At 38.8% G+C, this 15,657-nt stretch overlaps 1 protein-coding gene across 8 annotated transcripts in view; it reads right to left on the bottom strand.

The window, feature by feature from the left end:
* The window catches only part of PPP2R5E (protein phosphatase 2 regulatory subunit B'epsilon), a 150,975-nt gene that overhangs the window by 42,329 nt on the left and 92,989 nt on the right, over positions 1 to 15,657 (bottom strand). For all 8 annotated transcript variants that reach the window (XM_047767529.1, XM_047767531.1, XM_047767530.1 and 5 more), the window contains exon 4: positions 3,146 to 3,247. In XM_047767529.1, the coding sequence (XP_047623485.1) occupies positions 3,146 to 3,247 (102 nt within the window). The remainder of the gene's footprint in view (positions 1 to 3,145; positions 3,248 to 15,657) is intronic.

Genomic DNA, 15,657 nt, shown 5'->3' with positions numbered 1-15,657 from the left:
TCCAAAAGGGCTCAGCATCACTCTTCACTATCGCTTTGTTAGGAGTTTCAGATGAACTAATGGTTAATGTTTCTGTAGTAATGACACAGTGTATGCCAGACATATTTGGTGGCAGAATTCAGCTTAATGGCTTTAGAAATTAATTTGGTCCCATATTTTATATTCATTAAGCTTACGAAAATGGAGTTAAACGTTATCATTCTTTAGGGGAAATTTGTATCTATGGCAATCATGGTTGAGAGTATTCAAAAAGCTCTTACACGAGTTCCCACTGTGGCACAGTGGGTTAAGAATCTGACTGCAGTGGCTTAGGTTGCTGTGGGAGGCGTGGGTTCAATCCCAGGCCCGGTGTAGTGGGTTAAAAAATCTGGTGATGCCACAATTGCAGTGTGGGTCGCAGCCGTGGGCTTGGATTCAATCCCTTGCCCAGGAACTTCCATATGTCAAGGATGCGGCCATAAAAAAAAATGTTTCAATTAAAAAAAAAAAAAAAAAGAAGAAGATCCTGTAGATGGCAGCAGTTTATGGTCTCTTCTTGAGGTATAGAGAGACAGCAAATTGACCCTCAAAGGCATTTCCCTTTCTTTTCCACCACAAAATGTATGGTTTTCTTGAGGAAATTACCTTTTAGTGTTTATTTTTTAAATTTCTTTCAGACTATGCTGTATTTCTATGATCTAGTGCCAAGCATTAAGAATAAGATATGACATACAGATGGCCAAAAAACACATGAAAAGATGTTCAACATCACTCATTAGTAGAGAAATGCAAATCAAAACCACTATGAGGTACCACCTTACACCAGCCAGAATGGCCCTCATCAAAAAGTCTACAAACAATAAGTGCTGGATAGGGTGCGGAGAAAAAGGAACCCTATTACACCATTGGTGGGATTGTAAATTGGTGCAACCACTGTGGAAAACAGTATGGAGATTCCTCAGAAAACTAAAAATAGAACTCCCATTTGATCCAGCAATCCCACTCCTGGGCATCTAACCATGACTCGCAAAGACACATGTACTGCAATGTTCACTGCAGCACTATTTACAATAGCCAAAACATGGAAACAACCTAAATGTCCATCAACAGAGGAGTGGATCAAGAAGATGTGGTACATATACACAATGGAATATTACTCGGCCATTAAAAGGAACGACACCAGCATTTTTAGCAACATGGATGGACCTAGAAATTATCATGCTAAGTGAAGTCAGCCATACAATGAGACATCAGCATCAAATGCTTTCACTAACATGTGAAATCTGAAAAAAGGACAGAATGAATTTTGCAGAACAGATGCTGACTCACAGACTGAAAAACTTATGGTCTCTGGAGGAGACAGTTTGGGGGGTGGGGGGATGTGCTTGGGTTGTGGGATGGAAATCCTGTGAAATTGGATTATGATGATCATTACACAACTACAGATGTGATAAATTCATTGAGTAATTAAAAAAAGAATAAGATATGAAAATGGAGTTCCCTGGTGGCTTAGCAGTTAAGGGTCTGGTGTTGTCACTGCTGTCATTCAGATTTGAGCCCTGGCCCAGAAACTTCTGCATGCCACAGTTATGCCTTCCCCAAAAAGAGACATGACGAGAAGTCCACCCATTCAAAAGAGTAATTCTTTCAGGATTTTTATCACACTCTTGGATATACCATGAAAAGCAAAAATACTTTTGTGAATTTTTTAGACTGCAAATAGTATACCTAAAAGCTTAAAAAAACAAGCAATCATCTAAGATAGTAAATCAACTCTTGGCATTGGTAGCAGGAATGTATCTGTACAACATGTCTAGGAAAGAGCTGAGAAAACAGAGCCCTTGAAAGCTCTCTAGATAACTAGGGCAAACAGCACATGTGTCTATCTGAAGCACCTTGAGCTGCCAAAGCAGGACAGGGAAAGTTGCAAATTTATGTCCAAAATCCTGAAGTAATGAAAAAATAAATCCTTAGAGTATCTCTGGGCCTTGTCTCCCTGCTGCCCAGTTTTCTGCCCTTCAGAAAGTCAATCAGTAAGAGTTCCCATCATGGCTCAGTGGAAACGCATCTGACTAGAGTACATGAGGACACAGGTTCAATCCCTGGCCTCATTCAGTGGGTTAATGATATGGCATTGCCGTGAGCTGTGGCATAGGTCACAGATGCAGCTCAGATCTGGTGTTGCTTTGGCTGTGGTAGAGGCTGGCGGCTACAGCTCTGATTCGACCCCTAGCCTGGAAACCTCTATATGCCTCAGGTACAGCCTAATAAGACAAAAAAAAAAACTTTTTAGTCAACCAGTAATGCACATTCTACAAAGGTGCAGTGGCTTCTGCCTCGGGGTGAAGACATACAAGGTTGTATTTATTCTCTACCACCCTTCCCTCCTCACTAGGTGTCACCTAGCCTCTGGGGACATTCTAATTGAATGGGAAAATGGCTCTGAGGTTCATTACACTCACATTTCCTTGTTCTATTCATTTGAGAAATAATGGCCTTGAAAGAAGGCAGCCAGGGATGGGGATGGAAAGGGGCTGGTGTGGGTACATAGACACACCACAAATAGGCCTGGTGCTGGGAAACTGAGACTCAGGGATGGTCCTAGTCGGTCCCGGCACACGAGGAGGATTGGAAAACACAGCCTTCTCAGTGCATGGAACAAAACTGACCTTCCTATCAGCTTCTTCTCATCTACTGCTCTTCCTTACGACACTGTGAAAGGGCTACTGTAATTTGCTTTTGCCCTTCCAGGCTAAAGAAACACATTTGTGGTTATCATGAAGACAGGCATTCAAAGTCCCCAGGGCACCTAACTGCTGAAAATGAGATATGCACTCTGTGACCTAATCACATCTAACCAGTATTAATGTGAAAACAGTCCTGTTCTTGTTTGAGGCTCCAGCGGGCACAATCAGAAAGATGCTCTAATGAAAGAACTACTGGCTGGGCTGCAAGCCAGGAGGCCCACCCTAAAGCATCTCAACATTTATTATTTTATTCTTCTGGCATCCTGATCATCAAGAGTAAGAAATATAAAAGCCATGGTCGAGCATTCCATTAATGTACTCTAATTTGATTTCTTGGTGAATGAAGGGCTTCCAGGAATCCCCATGATAATCAGCTAATTAGTTAATGGATCTTTTTTAACAATTGGCAGTTAAAGTACCTGTAAGTGTGGCCACGATGCCTCAAGGGTAGGTTCATCTTCTTCTGGATCAAATTCACTGCTGTCACTAGGAGGGAGGGTTCTGAATATATTGCAAGATACCTAAAAATAAACAAGCAGTAGGATTAGCTGGGATGGATAGCAGCCTTACACAAGGTTTCTGTGGCCAGCCGAAGCAAGCCCAGGTGACAGGAACACCACCAAACTGGAAAGGGACCTCTTTCTATAGACTCTGAGGCCAGGACTACCTCCAGGGAAGCTGGAAAACAGCAGAGAAGTATTTTCTATCCATCCCATGAGACCGTCCCACCCCAGGTCCTTGGGACTTTACACCTTCCATCAAAGCTTTGCATGGTTACTTACCCATCAAGTATGCTTCTAATTATCAATTTAGACTGCTAATGGGCTGCATGTATTTCCCTTCTCAGGCTTATTCACAATTTGGAAGTTTACAGTTAGACTAATGGTGAAATTTCAGGTAGTTACAAAAAGCAAAACAGAAAAGATATTTCAGAACCTAAGATCCTTAAAATCATACATAATCTGTTTTCAGTTGATTTACAAAATAGTAATAATGCCCAGAGTAAAATACATCTGTGACACAAACCTCTATAAAGTATTCCTTTACCATATGAAATTTCCAATAAATTCTGGATGCTCAAAGAATGGCATTGAGTTAACAACTGTGAAACTGGGCCATGAAGAGATGAGGATTCACTCTACTATTCTACTATTTCTGCATATATTCCAAGATTTCTATAGTAAAATGCTTATTTTAAAAATATTATTGCTATTATTTTGAAGTAACCTACTCAAGTTTCCTTCTAAATTCTATTTCTTGTTCTATTTACTTATCTATCTTTTCCTAATGACCCAAATATATCCTCAGATCTAAAACGAAAAAAAAGGGTGAGGGGATTACATCAGAAGCCTTTGCTGGACTTTTTTTTTTTTTCCTTTTCCTTTTTATGGTCATACTTGCGGCATATGGAAGTTTCCAGGCTAGTGGTTGATCCAAAGTTGTAGCTGCCAGCCTTCACCACAGCCACAGCAATGCAGGATCCAAAGCAAGTCTGCAACCTACACCACAGCTCATGGCAACACCAGATCCTTAATCCACTGTGTGAGGCCAGGGATCTAAACCAGAGTCCTCACGGATAATAGTTGTGTTTATTACTGCTGAGCCATGACGGCAACTCCTGAACTTTCTTTTCTTTTTTTTTTTTTTTTGTCCTTTTTAGGGCTGCATCCACGGCATATGGAGGTTCCCAGGCGAGGGGTCGAATTGGCGCTGTAGCTGCCAGCCTACGCCAGAGCCACAGCAATGTGGGATCCAAGACGCGTCTGCAGCCTACACACCACAGCTCACGGCAACACCGGATCCTTAACCCACTGAGCGAGGCCAGGGATCGAACCCACAACCTCACGGTTCCTAGTCGGATTTGTTTCTGCTGCGCCACGACAGGAACTCCTGGACTTTCTATGTAATGCAGAAAATAACTAAGCTACAATGTGCTGCTCTGAAAGAAGGAGTAAGAAAGTCTTCTGGAGGTCCCATGTAATCTAAGTGTATTTACTCAATCAACAAATAATTATTAAGTGCCCATTATGTGTACACTTGCCTCTAGGCACCAGGAAAACAGCAATGAACAAAGCAGATAAGAATCTGTGCCCTCCAGGAGTTTATATTCTGGTTTAGAGTCATAATTATCCCTATTTCCTAGTACATAGAAACTGAGCCCATCTGTGTAAGCTATGGAAAGATTTGATTTTATTTACGTCCACTGGGAAGCCACAAGTAGATCTTAAACAGAGAAATGACATGGTTTGATTTTTGCTTTTTTAAAAAATTCACTCTAGTAGCTATGTATAGAACAACAAGAAGGGGACAAGTTAGAAGCCCGTGAAAGTGGCAAGGGATGATGATGGATGGCTTGGACTAGGAAGAAGCAAAGACAGAAATAGACTGGTTCAAAATATATTCTAGATATAGTATTTGCTGCTGCTTGGATGTAAGGGGTGAATTAAAGGAAAGAATCGAAGATGAGTCACAGATATAAGGCCATTTACCCAAGATGGAGATGACTGGGAAAGGGGAAAGTTTTGGTGGAGAGACCCAGGGATACAGTTGGAAATGTGTTAAGGGAGCAATATCTAGGAGCCAGTCACACATCTGAACCTGTGCCTCAAAGTTGACAGGTCAGGACTGGAGACAAAGAAGAACCCATCAGCAAGTTGATGATGCTTAAAGCACAGGACCGAGAGCTCTCCTTGGAAAGGAATAAATAGAAGGGAAAAGACCCTGAGGTACCCAACATTTAGAAAACAGACAGGAAAACAAATCTAAGAAAGCCAAATGAAAAGGAGCAAGAGGAGAAAAAAGTAGTTTTGGTGGCGGGGGGGGGGGGTTAGGAGCTAGGAGAGAAGAGTGTCTTAAGAAGGAAAAAAGGGCATTCCCACTGTGGTGTGATGGGATTAGTGGTGTCTTAGGAACACTGGGACACAGGTTCAATCCCAGGCCCTACACATTGGGTTAAGGATGCAGTGTTTCCCCAATTGTGGTATATGTCGAAATTACGGCTCAGATCTGATCCCTGGTCCAATAACTCCATATGTCATGGGGTGGCCAAAGAAGAAAGGAAGGAAAGAAGAAGAAAGAAAGAAAAAAAAACTAAGGCAGGAAAAAGAGGTCACCAGTAGTAAATGCCACTCTGACGCTAAGATGAGCACAGAGCAGCATCACTGGATTTAGCAGCCCTATCAAGTAAGGCAACAGAAGCACAAGGGATGCTGAGATCCGAGGTTACAGTCAGTAACCAGCAGTTACAACTGCACCCAGGCTGTTAGGCTCCACCACAGCATTCTAGAAAAGTGGGCAGACTACCTCTTTTACTCTCCTTTAGCTTAGACGACTGAAAAAAAAAATACCATATTAGACTATTTTTGCTATGGCTCATTACAGCATACAGTTATATTATTTTACTTTTGTCCCTTCCAAAGATTATTAGAAATTATGCTTACAAAGAAACCAATGATTTTTCAAATAACCATTAGCCAGTGACTGCTCTTCAACCAGCCAGCCACACTGTAATCAAAAGAGCAAAAAATTTTTAATTACTTGCTTTTGAATTTTCATTAAACTACGTGTATTTCAGAAAGAGTTGGGTTTTCTTCCCAACTATGTCATTTATATTTATTGCACTCTGTAACAAGTTTTTTCCCTCTTCTAGGATGTAAAAGTAAACCATGAAGAAAGAGAGAAAGGAAGAAAGAGAAAAAAGGAAAGGAAAAGGGGAAAGGGGTGAGGGGGAAGGGGAAGAGTGAAGGAGCAGGGAAAGGGAAAGAGGGGAGGGGAAGGGAGGGAGAGGGGAGAGGAAAGGGGAAGGGAAGGAAAGGAAAGGAAAAAGTGAACAAAATGAAATGAAAAGAGAAAAAATTGCTTCTTTGTAGTAAAAAAAAAAAAAAAAATCTGGGTAAAAGGATTGAGAAACTTCTGTTTCTCTGTACACTTGGCCATATAAACTTTCTTATAGTGTCCATCATGTGCTGCAGCAAATATCTGTTTGTATATTTGTCTATTCTCACTATCGAGAATATGCAATGTCATATTCACATTTGTTTTCTTAGTATATGTGGCATCCAATAAATGTCCACAAATAAAGGTTTAGATATATAACTGCGTTTTGGCTTTGCTTTAACCAAATTTAAATGTTTCTGAGTGATTTAAATAAATCTAGGTTATTTAATCTAAGATGTTTAACTATACACAGTGTTCTAAATTCTCTTTTGATCAAAGATTCATCTCTCGGAGTTCCCATCATGGCTCAATGGTTAACAAACCCGACTAATATTCATGAGGATGTGGGTTCAATCCCTGGCACTGCTCAGTGGGTTAAGGACCCGGCATTGCCAAGAGCTGTGGTGTAGGCCAGCAGCTACAGCTCTGATTCAACCCCTGGCCTGGGAACCTCCATATGCCAACGGGTGTGGTCCTAAAAAGACAAAAGACAAAAAAAAAAAAAGATTCATCTCTCAATTATCATCACTTCAAAAGGTTTCAAATTGTGTAAATAATCCAAACATCAAGTAGTTCTAAAGGCATGCACATCTCACTTAGCCACACACAGCCATTTCTTCGCCTTCCTTATAATGCTTTATTTAGTTTACTTCTAAACATTCACCTTGAGTAATGAGGAAGCACAGATCTATTCCACTGGACGATTAATAGCCAACTCAACTGGTTAAGCAGTTCTCTAACACAAATGGAAAGAACAGCAAAGTGAATCAAGTGCCATGGAAAAGGCCAAGTCTTTGAGCCTGCCTGGCCCATAGTAGGTGCTTAGTAAAAATGTCATAAATGAATGAACCATTGCTCCCAACCTTGAGACTCTATCCTAAGAAACCAGTTTAAGACAAGACTGAAAAAACTACTAAAAGCAGTCATCTGAGTATTCTCCAAAGTGTAAAACTGGAAATAACCTTATGTCTAATAACATTGGAGGAGTAAATCAACTTAGGAAAGTATTGTGCAGCATTACAGATGAAACACAGATAAATGCCATAAAGATTTAGGGGGAAAGATGATGTGACTATATGATGTGACTATAACCATAAAGATAAGAATGAAAATGGATAACTAAAGGGAAATTAAGAAAAGCTATATTACAAATAACAAACGCAGGAGAAAGTGTGAAGAAAAGGGAACCTTTCTACAGTGTCTGTGGGGAATATAAACTGGTACAGCCACTAGGGAGAACTGTCTGGAGGTTGCTCAAAAAACTAAAAACAGAGCCTCCATGTTACCCAGCAATCCCATTCCTGGGCATCTATCTGGACAAAACACTAATTTGAAATGATACATGCACCCCTATGTTCACAGCAGCAGTATTCACAATAGCCAAGACATGGAAACAATCTAAATGTCCAATGACAGATGACTGGATAAAGATGATTTTGTACATATACACAATGGAATACTACTCAGCCATTAAAATATATGAAATAATGCCATTTGCAGATACACGGATGGACCTAGATATTGTCATACTAAGTGAAGTAAGTCAGAAAAAGATAAATACCATATAATATCATTTATGTGCGGAACCTGAAATATTACACAAATGAGGAGTTCCCGTAGTGGCACAGTGGAAACAAATCCGACTAGGAACCGTGAGGTTGCAGGTTCAGTCCCTGGCCTTGCTCAGTGGGTTAAAGATCTGGCATTGCCGTGAGCTGTGGTGTAGGTCACAGATGTGGCTCAGATCTGGTGTTGCTGTGACTCTGGTGTAGGCTGGCAGCTACAGCTCCTGACTGGACCCCTAGACTGGGAACCTCCACATGCTGCAAGTGCAGCCCTAAAAGGACAAAAGACAAAAAATAAATAAATAAAATAAAATAAAGTATTACACAAATGAACTTTTCTATGAAAGAGAAATAGACTCAAAGGCATAGTGAACAGACTTGTGGGGGAAGAGCAGCAGGGGAGAGCTGGAGTGGGACTTTGGGGTTAGCAAATGCAAACTATTATATAGAGAATGGATAAACAACAAGGTCCTACTGTATATAGCACAGGAAACTATATTCAATATTCTGTAATAAACTATGGAAAAGAATATAAAAAGTGTGTGTGTATAAAGGAATCACTTTACTGTACACCAGAAACTGAAAGGACATAACATTATAAATCAACTACATTTCAATTTTTAAAATTTAAAAAAAAAAAAAGAAAAGCTGTACTGAAGCAAGAGGAATATGAATGAAATACAGTAGTTGCTGATTATCCTCTTGGGACACACCAAATAGGTCAGAAATCCATAAAAAGCATAAATTAGACACTCAGTATGTGAATTATGCCTTTAATTTCAAGATGAAAATGGGCTCTTGAATTTGTTTGAACAAGATTATTACTATTAGGAGAGGGTTAAAAATCAGAGCCGCTCTCTCAATGCACAGTCCAGTTCACAGATGAACGGCTGAAGGAAGGACTGAATGAATGGACCAGCTTAACTATCCAGCTGAGCTCCAAAATCATTCATTTATAACTGAACTGTTAATGGATGAGATTGTGGAAAGGGGTGGGGAAGGGGGGCCTCTAAACCCTGAGTTTTCTGCAACATTTTTTTATGTGTGAGTCCAATTTGTGAAAAGATCCAGTTGCCTACGTCAGATTTTCAAGACTTCCAAGATCTAAAAACAGTTTAAAACCAGTGTTCGAAATAATAAATTTGCTTCCATTAAATCTTATCACAGCTGCCACTTCTGATGTACAGCCCAGGTAAATAGATGACTAAGTAGGTAACATGATTAAAGAGGTAAAGCAGTTATATGCTTACGCAAATGTATCATAACCACAAGTAGCCACCAGCATTACTCCTCACCACACAGCAGTTTTGTAAAGAGTCTATGTAGACAGATTAAAATGCATCCAGGTATTTATAAAGTTACAAACGCTCGATTAATAATGAGGTTCTAGCCCTAACCCTTCTATTCATTCAAAAACAAATTATCAAAAATGAACAAAAGACATTTTTAATGATAGAAGGATTTATTTTTCAACCATTTTAATCTACACTGGCGTCAATGCAAAGAAAAAAAAATAAGAAATACGTTTCTTTGAGGGAGTCTAATTCATTTTCACTTCAACGACATTACAATAAACACTGAATGTTGGAATCAAAACAATGACTTGAAGGCACAGGCCTGGCACCCAGAAAATGGCTATAAGAACAGAAAGCAAAGCTGGGAGAATGGGAAGGATGGGAATTAAAATCTGGATACTGAAATCCCTCCTCTAAGAAAACCTAGGATTAGGAAGTATACTATATTGCTTCTAGAATCAGATCATGTTAGGGACTATCTAATCCAGCTCTATTTTACAAAGACAAGCAAGTTCCAGAGGGCTGGCAAGTTTTTCAAGGTAACACCGTGCCATTATATGAAATGACCTTGCCCAGCACTAAAAGAGAAATAAAGCAAGCTCTGCATCCCTGCTGTCTGGTTCAGACCCCACCCTCAAACATCCTGATGACTGCCATAAAAAGAACAAAATAATGCCATTTGCAGCAACATGGATGGAACTGGAGACTCTCATACTGAGTCAAGTAAATCAGAAAGAGAAAGACGAATACAATAGCAACTGACAGAACTATGAGGGAAAAAATAAAAATCATTTTTAAAAAATAAAAATTAAATAAAAATTTTAAAAATATACCAAGAATTTTGGAAGAATCAACCTGTAAATACAGCTAATATATTTTACTAATAATATGAAAATTATCCCCAGAACTAAATACCTAGATTGGAAAAAGTATGTATTTAGATACCAGCCAATGTTTGAGGTCAATTTTCAGGACTGTCCACCCATTCCACTAATCAACCTTTGAATTTTTATTCTGCATTTCTTCAAATGCACAAAATGAAATAAAATCGGCATAAATGTGGGTGGGGGGGAACAATGAACAAAACAGAAAGGACTAAAGAGTGTTACTTTAAAAAAAATGTTAAAGGAATATTATAACTTTATTAGTATTTTAAAGGTATTAAAGAAAAACTTTTTATTTCCATTAGTTATATATCTGTTAGCATTATTAATATTTCCTTTTGGCCACAACTGCAGCATATGGTGCAAGTTCCTGGGCCAGGGATTGAACCCCCACCACAGCAGTGATCCAAGCCACTGCAGTGATAGGATGCTTTAACCTACAGTATTATTAATATTTAAGGCTTGGGTAAACCAGGCATGCAATGTGGTTACTGCATTACACTATAGTATAACAAGGCAACTCAAATCATCTTCTGTGTACTTTAAAATAATTCTTTCTAGATGATTACGTGTCATCTTCCTTGGATAAAAGCAGGTGAACTAGTTAACATCAAAAATATTTCCCTCTTTTATCTGTAAAACTATAATTTCACATACTTATGGAATTTGCACGAATCCCAAATACAAAAATGCTATCATAGCTATAAAATAATTTTTCTTGATTTCTTAATTTCTTAAGAAGGAGATTTTCTAACAAAAAAAGGACTACATGAATGGTGTTAAACAGAGGACATTCGAACAAAATTCAGCATGCTATTATTCCTCTAGAACTATTTTATTAAGGCCTCATGCAAGTAACAATTTCAATGATACCCCTGAGTTTTTTCAACCTTCCTTCATTCATTCCATAATCCATAATGTATTGAAAAAGAAACAAATGATTTAATCAAGGATTTATAAGCAGAGAGAGAACCCAGTAAATATATTGTTGAAGCTAGGTCATCATGCGTTATTCTCATAGTATTTTGTGTTAGCCCCCAAAAAGCATCTAATTAGATATGGTAAAACTAAATCTTGAAAGAAAATAGGAAAACCTCACAGCAGTTCATCAATATTTACCATGGATGCAATTTTTAAAAACAATTACATTCAAAAGGGAAATTGTGAATGTAAACCAAACTTATCTTAAATCTCTAAAACAGACACTTGAACAAGAACACAATTTCCAAGTATACCAGGATTTGTATTAAATATTCAAACACTAAAGAATAACTAAAATTCCAACAAAATTTTCTTAGATATCCTGCTCTTGCTATGTATGTTTTATAACATAAAAGTAATAAATAATAAAAAACATACATGTAAAGTCAAGTTACTTTTGGTAACACCAAATTTAAGGGATTAAAGAATTCTTAATCATCCCAAAGACAAAGAACTTTTCAAACTGGACTCTCAAGTTCCATTTAAAATAATTGTATATAAATAATTATTGATAAATAAGAACAGGGGGGAAATCCCAAAGCATTTGTAATTATGCTCAAGGGATTTAGAATCAGAGCAGATAAATATCTTTTAAACTGATGCTCTGATTAGGGAACAAACAGCAACATTTTTAAACTTTCAATTAGCACTTAATTCACTGGCAATTTGTTCAATCAATGATTTGTTTCTAAAGCCAAAATATGTCTTTTAATTATAGCAATAAATCTACTGTAGTCTCCACTTCAGACTAAAGTGTAAATTCTCTTTTTAAACCTTACTATGTGAATGGAGAAGGCTGTCTAAAAGTTATCTGGACTTGTCAAACCATGAAAATCCCTTAGTCTAACGTAACGTCCTGAGCACTAACTCTAAAGAGTAGAAGTAATTAAATCAGTATAACTTCCTAGATTATGAGCCATCCACTGCAGGTGTCACTTTATTTTCTAACACACTGAATATATGTGTCACTAATACAGAATATTATCACTACAATTAAGTCTTCAGACAAGCATTTCCACAAGTTATTATTCCAAACATGTTCACTTGAGTTAAATAGGATTCCTGAACCAAAACCACCTCTGCAATGCCAGGGTTTGCCATAAGTATACAATAGGAACTAAAATAGTGATACAGAGGTGTGGTCAGCTACTCTAGCAAGGTTGCTCACATTTTTATCTTAAAACCACCTTTGTGGTCAAAGCTCTATACCTTTGAGAAAATATTCACTGAACCAGAACCAAAGACAGAGAGCACTGTTTACAGATGACTAAGAAACATGCATTTGTGACAGTTGTGAGGTTTATTTTATGACATCCATAAGTCTAGAAGAGGAACTTAAAAGATTTCTAAAGGCAGTGATTACAACCTTATTGTTACCTATTCATTGTCATACTTTAAATCTGTATCAACTGGGCTTTCTAGGACATAGCAAGTATTCTATTAAACCTGACCACAGAAATGAGGCAGGGAAAAAAAATCTTAAAATGATAAAAAGAAGTTTGATAATCAGTTAAAGGAAATAACAAACAGCAAGATTCTAATTGTATGTTGCCCAATTAGAACTTTTAAATATGTAGCCAAATTCAAAGGACATGATTAAAGTAATAGAAACCTGGGACATGGGCTATTTTCCTAACCATCATTTTTAGTTACATGTCCTTCATCAAGTATTTCTTTCAAAATCTGCTAGGTATACACACTGTTTAGATTTATATAGACCAGAAAAAAACCCTGTTTTCACTGCTGTTATTATGCCGTGGCTGTTGGTAACAGTATTTGGTTCACAATGGATATGATCAATTGGCGTAACTAGATTTTTCTGAAAATAATTTGATCCCTTTAGATGATCAGTTTCTAGAAGGATCAGAGCACTGACAACTGTATAGGAAGAAAGATCCAAGAGAAATTGAGAACAGAGAATCAATGGAATTTGAACAGAGGTCAACTGAAAACACAGGTACAGTTTTGAGGAAAACCTCAGTATTTAGTTATAAGGAGACAAGGGAGAAAGCATGTGAAAGAAAGGACTGTCTTTTTTTTCCACTCTCTTTGACCTGTCACATGCCAACCAGAGGACAGCAACACCTAAAGGCAGGAGAGAGACTGGAAGGGCAGGGGTTCAAGGGTAAGAGGAAGACATCTGAGCAGAGCCCCTCGCACTTTTATATAAAGTCCCAAATCCCACAAAACTGATAGTATTAATGTCAGGACAGTGTAAAGAGAGAGGATTCAAACCACACACTGTGCTCTTACCGCGCCACCTCCAGTCTTATTAAAATGGGAGGTCTGCAGGAGAGGGTGGCACTGAAGAGCAGGCTGCCTGCAGAGACACTGGCTGGGCTGTTCTGCTACCACAACAGCCCTTTCATCCCCAAGGACCTCCCTGTAACTGGTGCCTTTGGGTCTTTTCTCCTGGGCTTGTCTGATTCTGCAGAGAAGAATCATCTATCTTCAGATTAGAGGGGTCTTGGAGCAAAGTGGGGAAGAGGGTTAAGGATCTTTCCACTCAACATGCCTCCCTGCCTTTGGAGAGGTATCAGTGCTTGAACTCATGGCCCTGGTCCAGACCCCTCAGCATAGCCACTCCAGAGAGTAACCCTTCAGTACTTTGTCTGCAGTTGGAGGAGTAGCCACCTGGCTGCCTGGTTTGGGGCAGTGGGCAGGACCAGCAGTTCCAACTACAGCTTACACAGACTCTTCAAGTCTCCTGCTTTTGCCCCCATGCATCCTTACTTGGCCAAGTTCCTTTCTGCGACTTCTGGGAGTTAATGTGGTAAGTGGTCCTTGCCGCTGCTCGGGGCTCTGCTTTCTCTAATCAGCCAAGGTGGTGACCACCAAGTTCATTTGCTTTCTGGTTTCCAAAATGTTGACTCTGAGATCTCCTTTTCATTTGGCCTTGTTCTTATGGGTTTCCTTTTCTCCCAGTAATTTTTGTGAGGTTTTGGAGACAAAGGAAGTAAACATAGGCATGCATGTGTTCAATTCCCACTATTTACTGAAGAGTTAGGAATTATTTCCTATTAAATTATTTCTTCCATTCTTCAGTAACTTCTGCTAATTCAACGAATTTAATTTTCTTATGCAAATGCATCAATCCCTAGTTAGTGGAAACAAATCCAGTAGAATGGTGAGAAAACCAAACAGCAGCTACTGTAACCGCAGCCAAGGTAAAGTGAGAGATCTCCACATCAGTTTTCTTTCTCAGAATTAGTACCAACCACAGTAGAAGGTCTTAGTGTGAAGCAAAATAGGAAGCAAAGCACATTCCGGATCCGGGAATACTGAATACAGAAGTCAAATGAATGCCTCAAAGTCACCGGTTTCACCCAATGAAAAAGTATACAAATCGCAAAAGGAAAAATCAGTACCACAACTCAGGGTCAAGCAAAGCTGAGACCTTGTCCTGAGGCTCATGCAATACTCAGTTCTCTGTTGTCTTTGCAACTATGGCTTCTTTCCAGGGCAACTATTGTTTCTTTCCTTAATTCCATTATTTCCAGTTACGTACAGGGCAGTTCTGACATCTCACTGGATCTCACATTCAAACCAGTCAGAACCAATGGCACCCTCACTGACCTCCACTTCTCCCTAAAGGAGAGTTCTCCTCTCACGTTCCTCATTCTAGTTAACCCATTGAGATTTTCTCTACCTCTTCCTCTCTGTTATCTGCTTTACACAACCTATCAAGTCATTTTATTTTTTCATTCACAATGTCTCTTTGGTGTTCATGCGACGTTACTTTTAAGAGTGGAAATTAAGGAACAGTTAAAGGTCCCCAAAATAGGAAAATAGTTAGGTAAACAATAGTATATCTACATAATGGAGTATTAGGCAGACAATGGAATGATTTTTTTTAAAAAGACATTTAATTACATGAAAGTATGTTTATATTATAATGCTAAAGAAATTTTTTAATCCAAAATTAAATATATATTAAGATCAGAAGGAAAAAATTTAACAAGGGAAAACAGGAAAGGGGCACAAGGAAATTTTCTTAAGTAGTGGCAATGCTCTAGGTCTGGAGTTATAGTTACATGAATGTATAGAATTGTTAAATCCATTGAACATTTACTGCCTTACACCTGTTCTTAAATTGTGTTCCAGGCAGGAGTTCCTGTTGTGGCACAGCGGAAATGAATCCAACTAGTAACCATGAGGTGTGGGTTCAATCCCTGGCCTCGCTCTTTAGATTAAGGATCTGGCATTTCCATGAGTTGTGGTGTAGGTTACAGACACAGCTCAGATCTCATGCTGCTGTGGCTGTGGTGTA

This window comes from Phacochoerus africanus, chromosome 2 (assembly GCF_016906955.1).
Source record: "Phacochoerus africanus isolate WHEZ1 chromosome 2, ROS_Pafr_v1, whole genome shotgun sequence".
NCBI lineage: Eukaryota > Metazoa > Chordata > Mammalia > Artiodactyla > Suidae > Phacochoerus > Phacochoerus africanus.
Note: the sequence above shows the minus strand (reverse complement) of the source record. Positions and strands in the feature narration are given on the sequence as shown.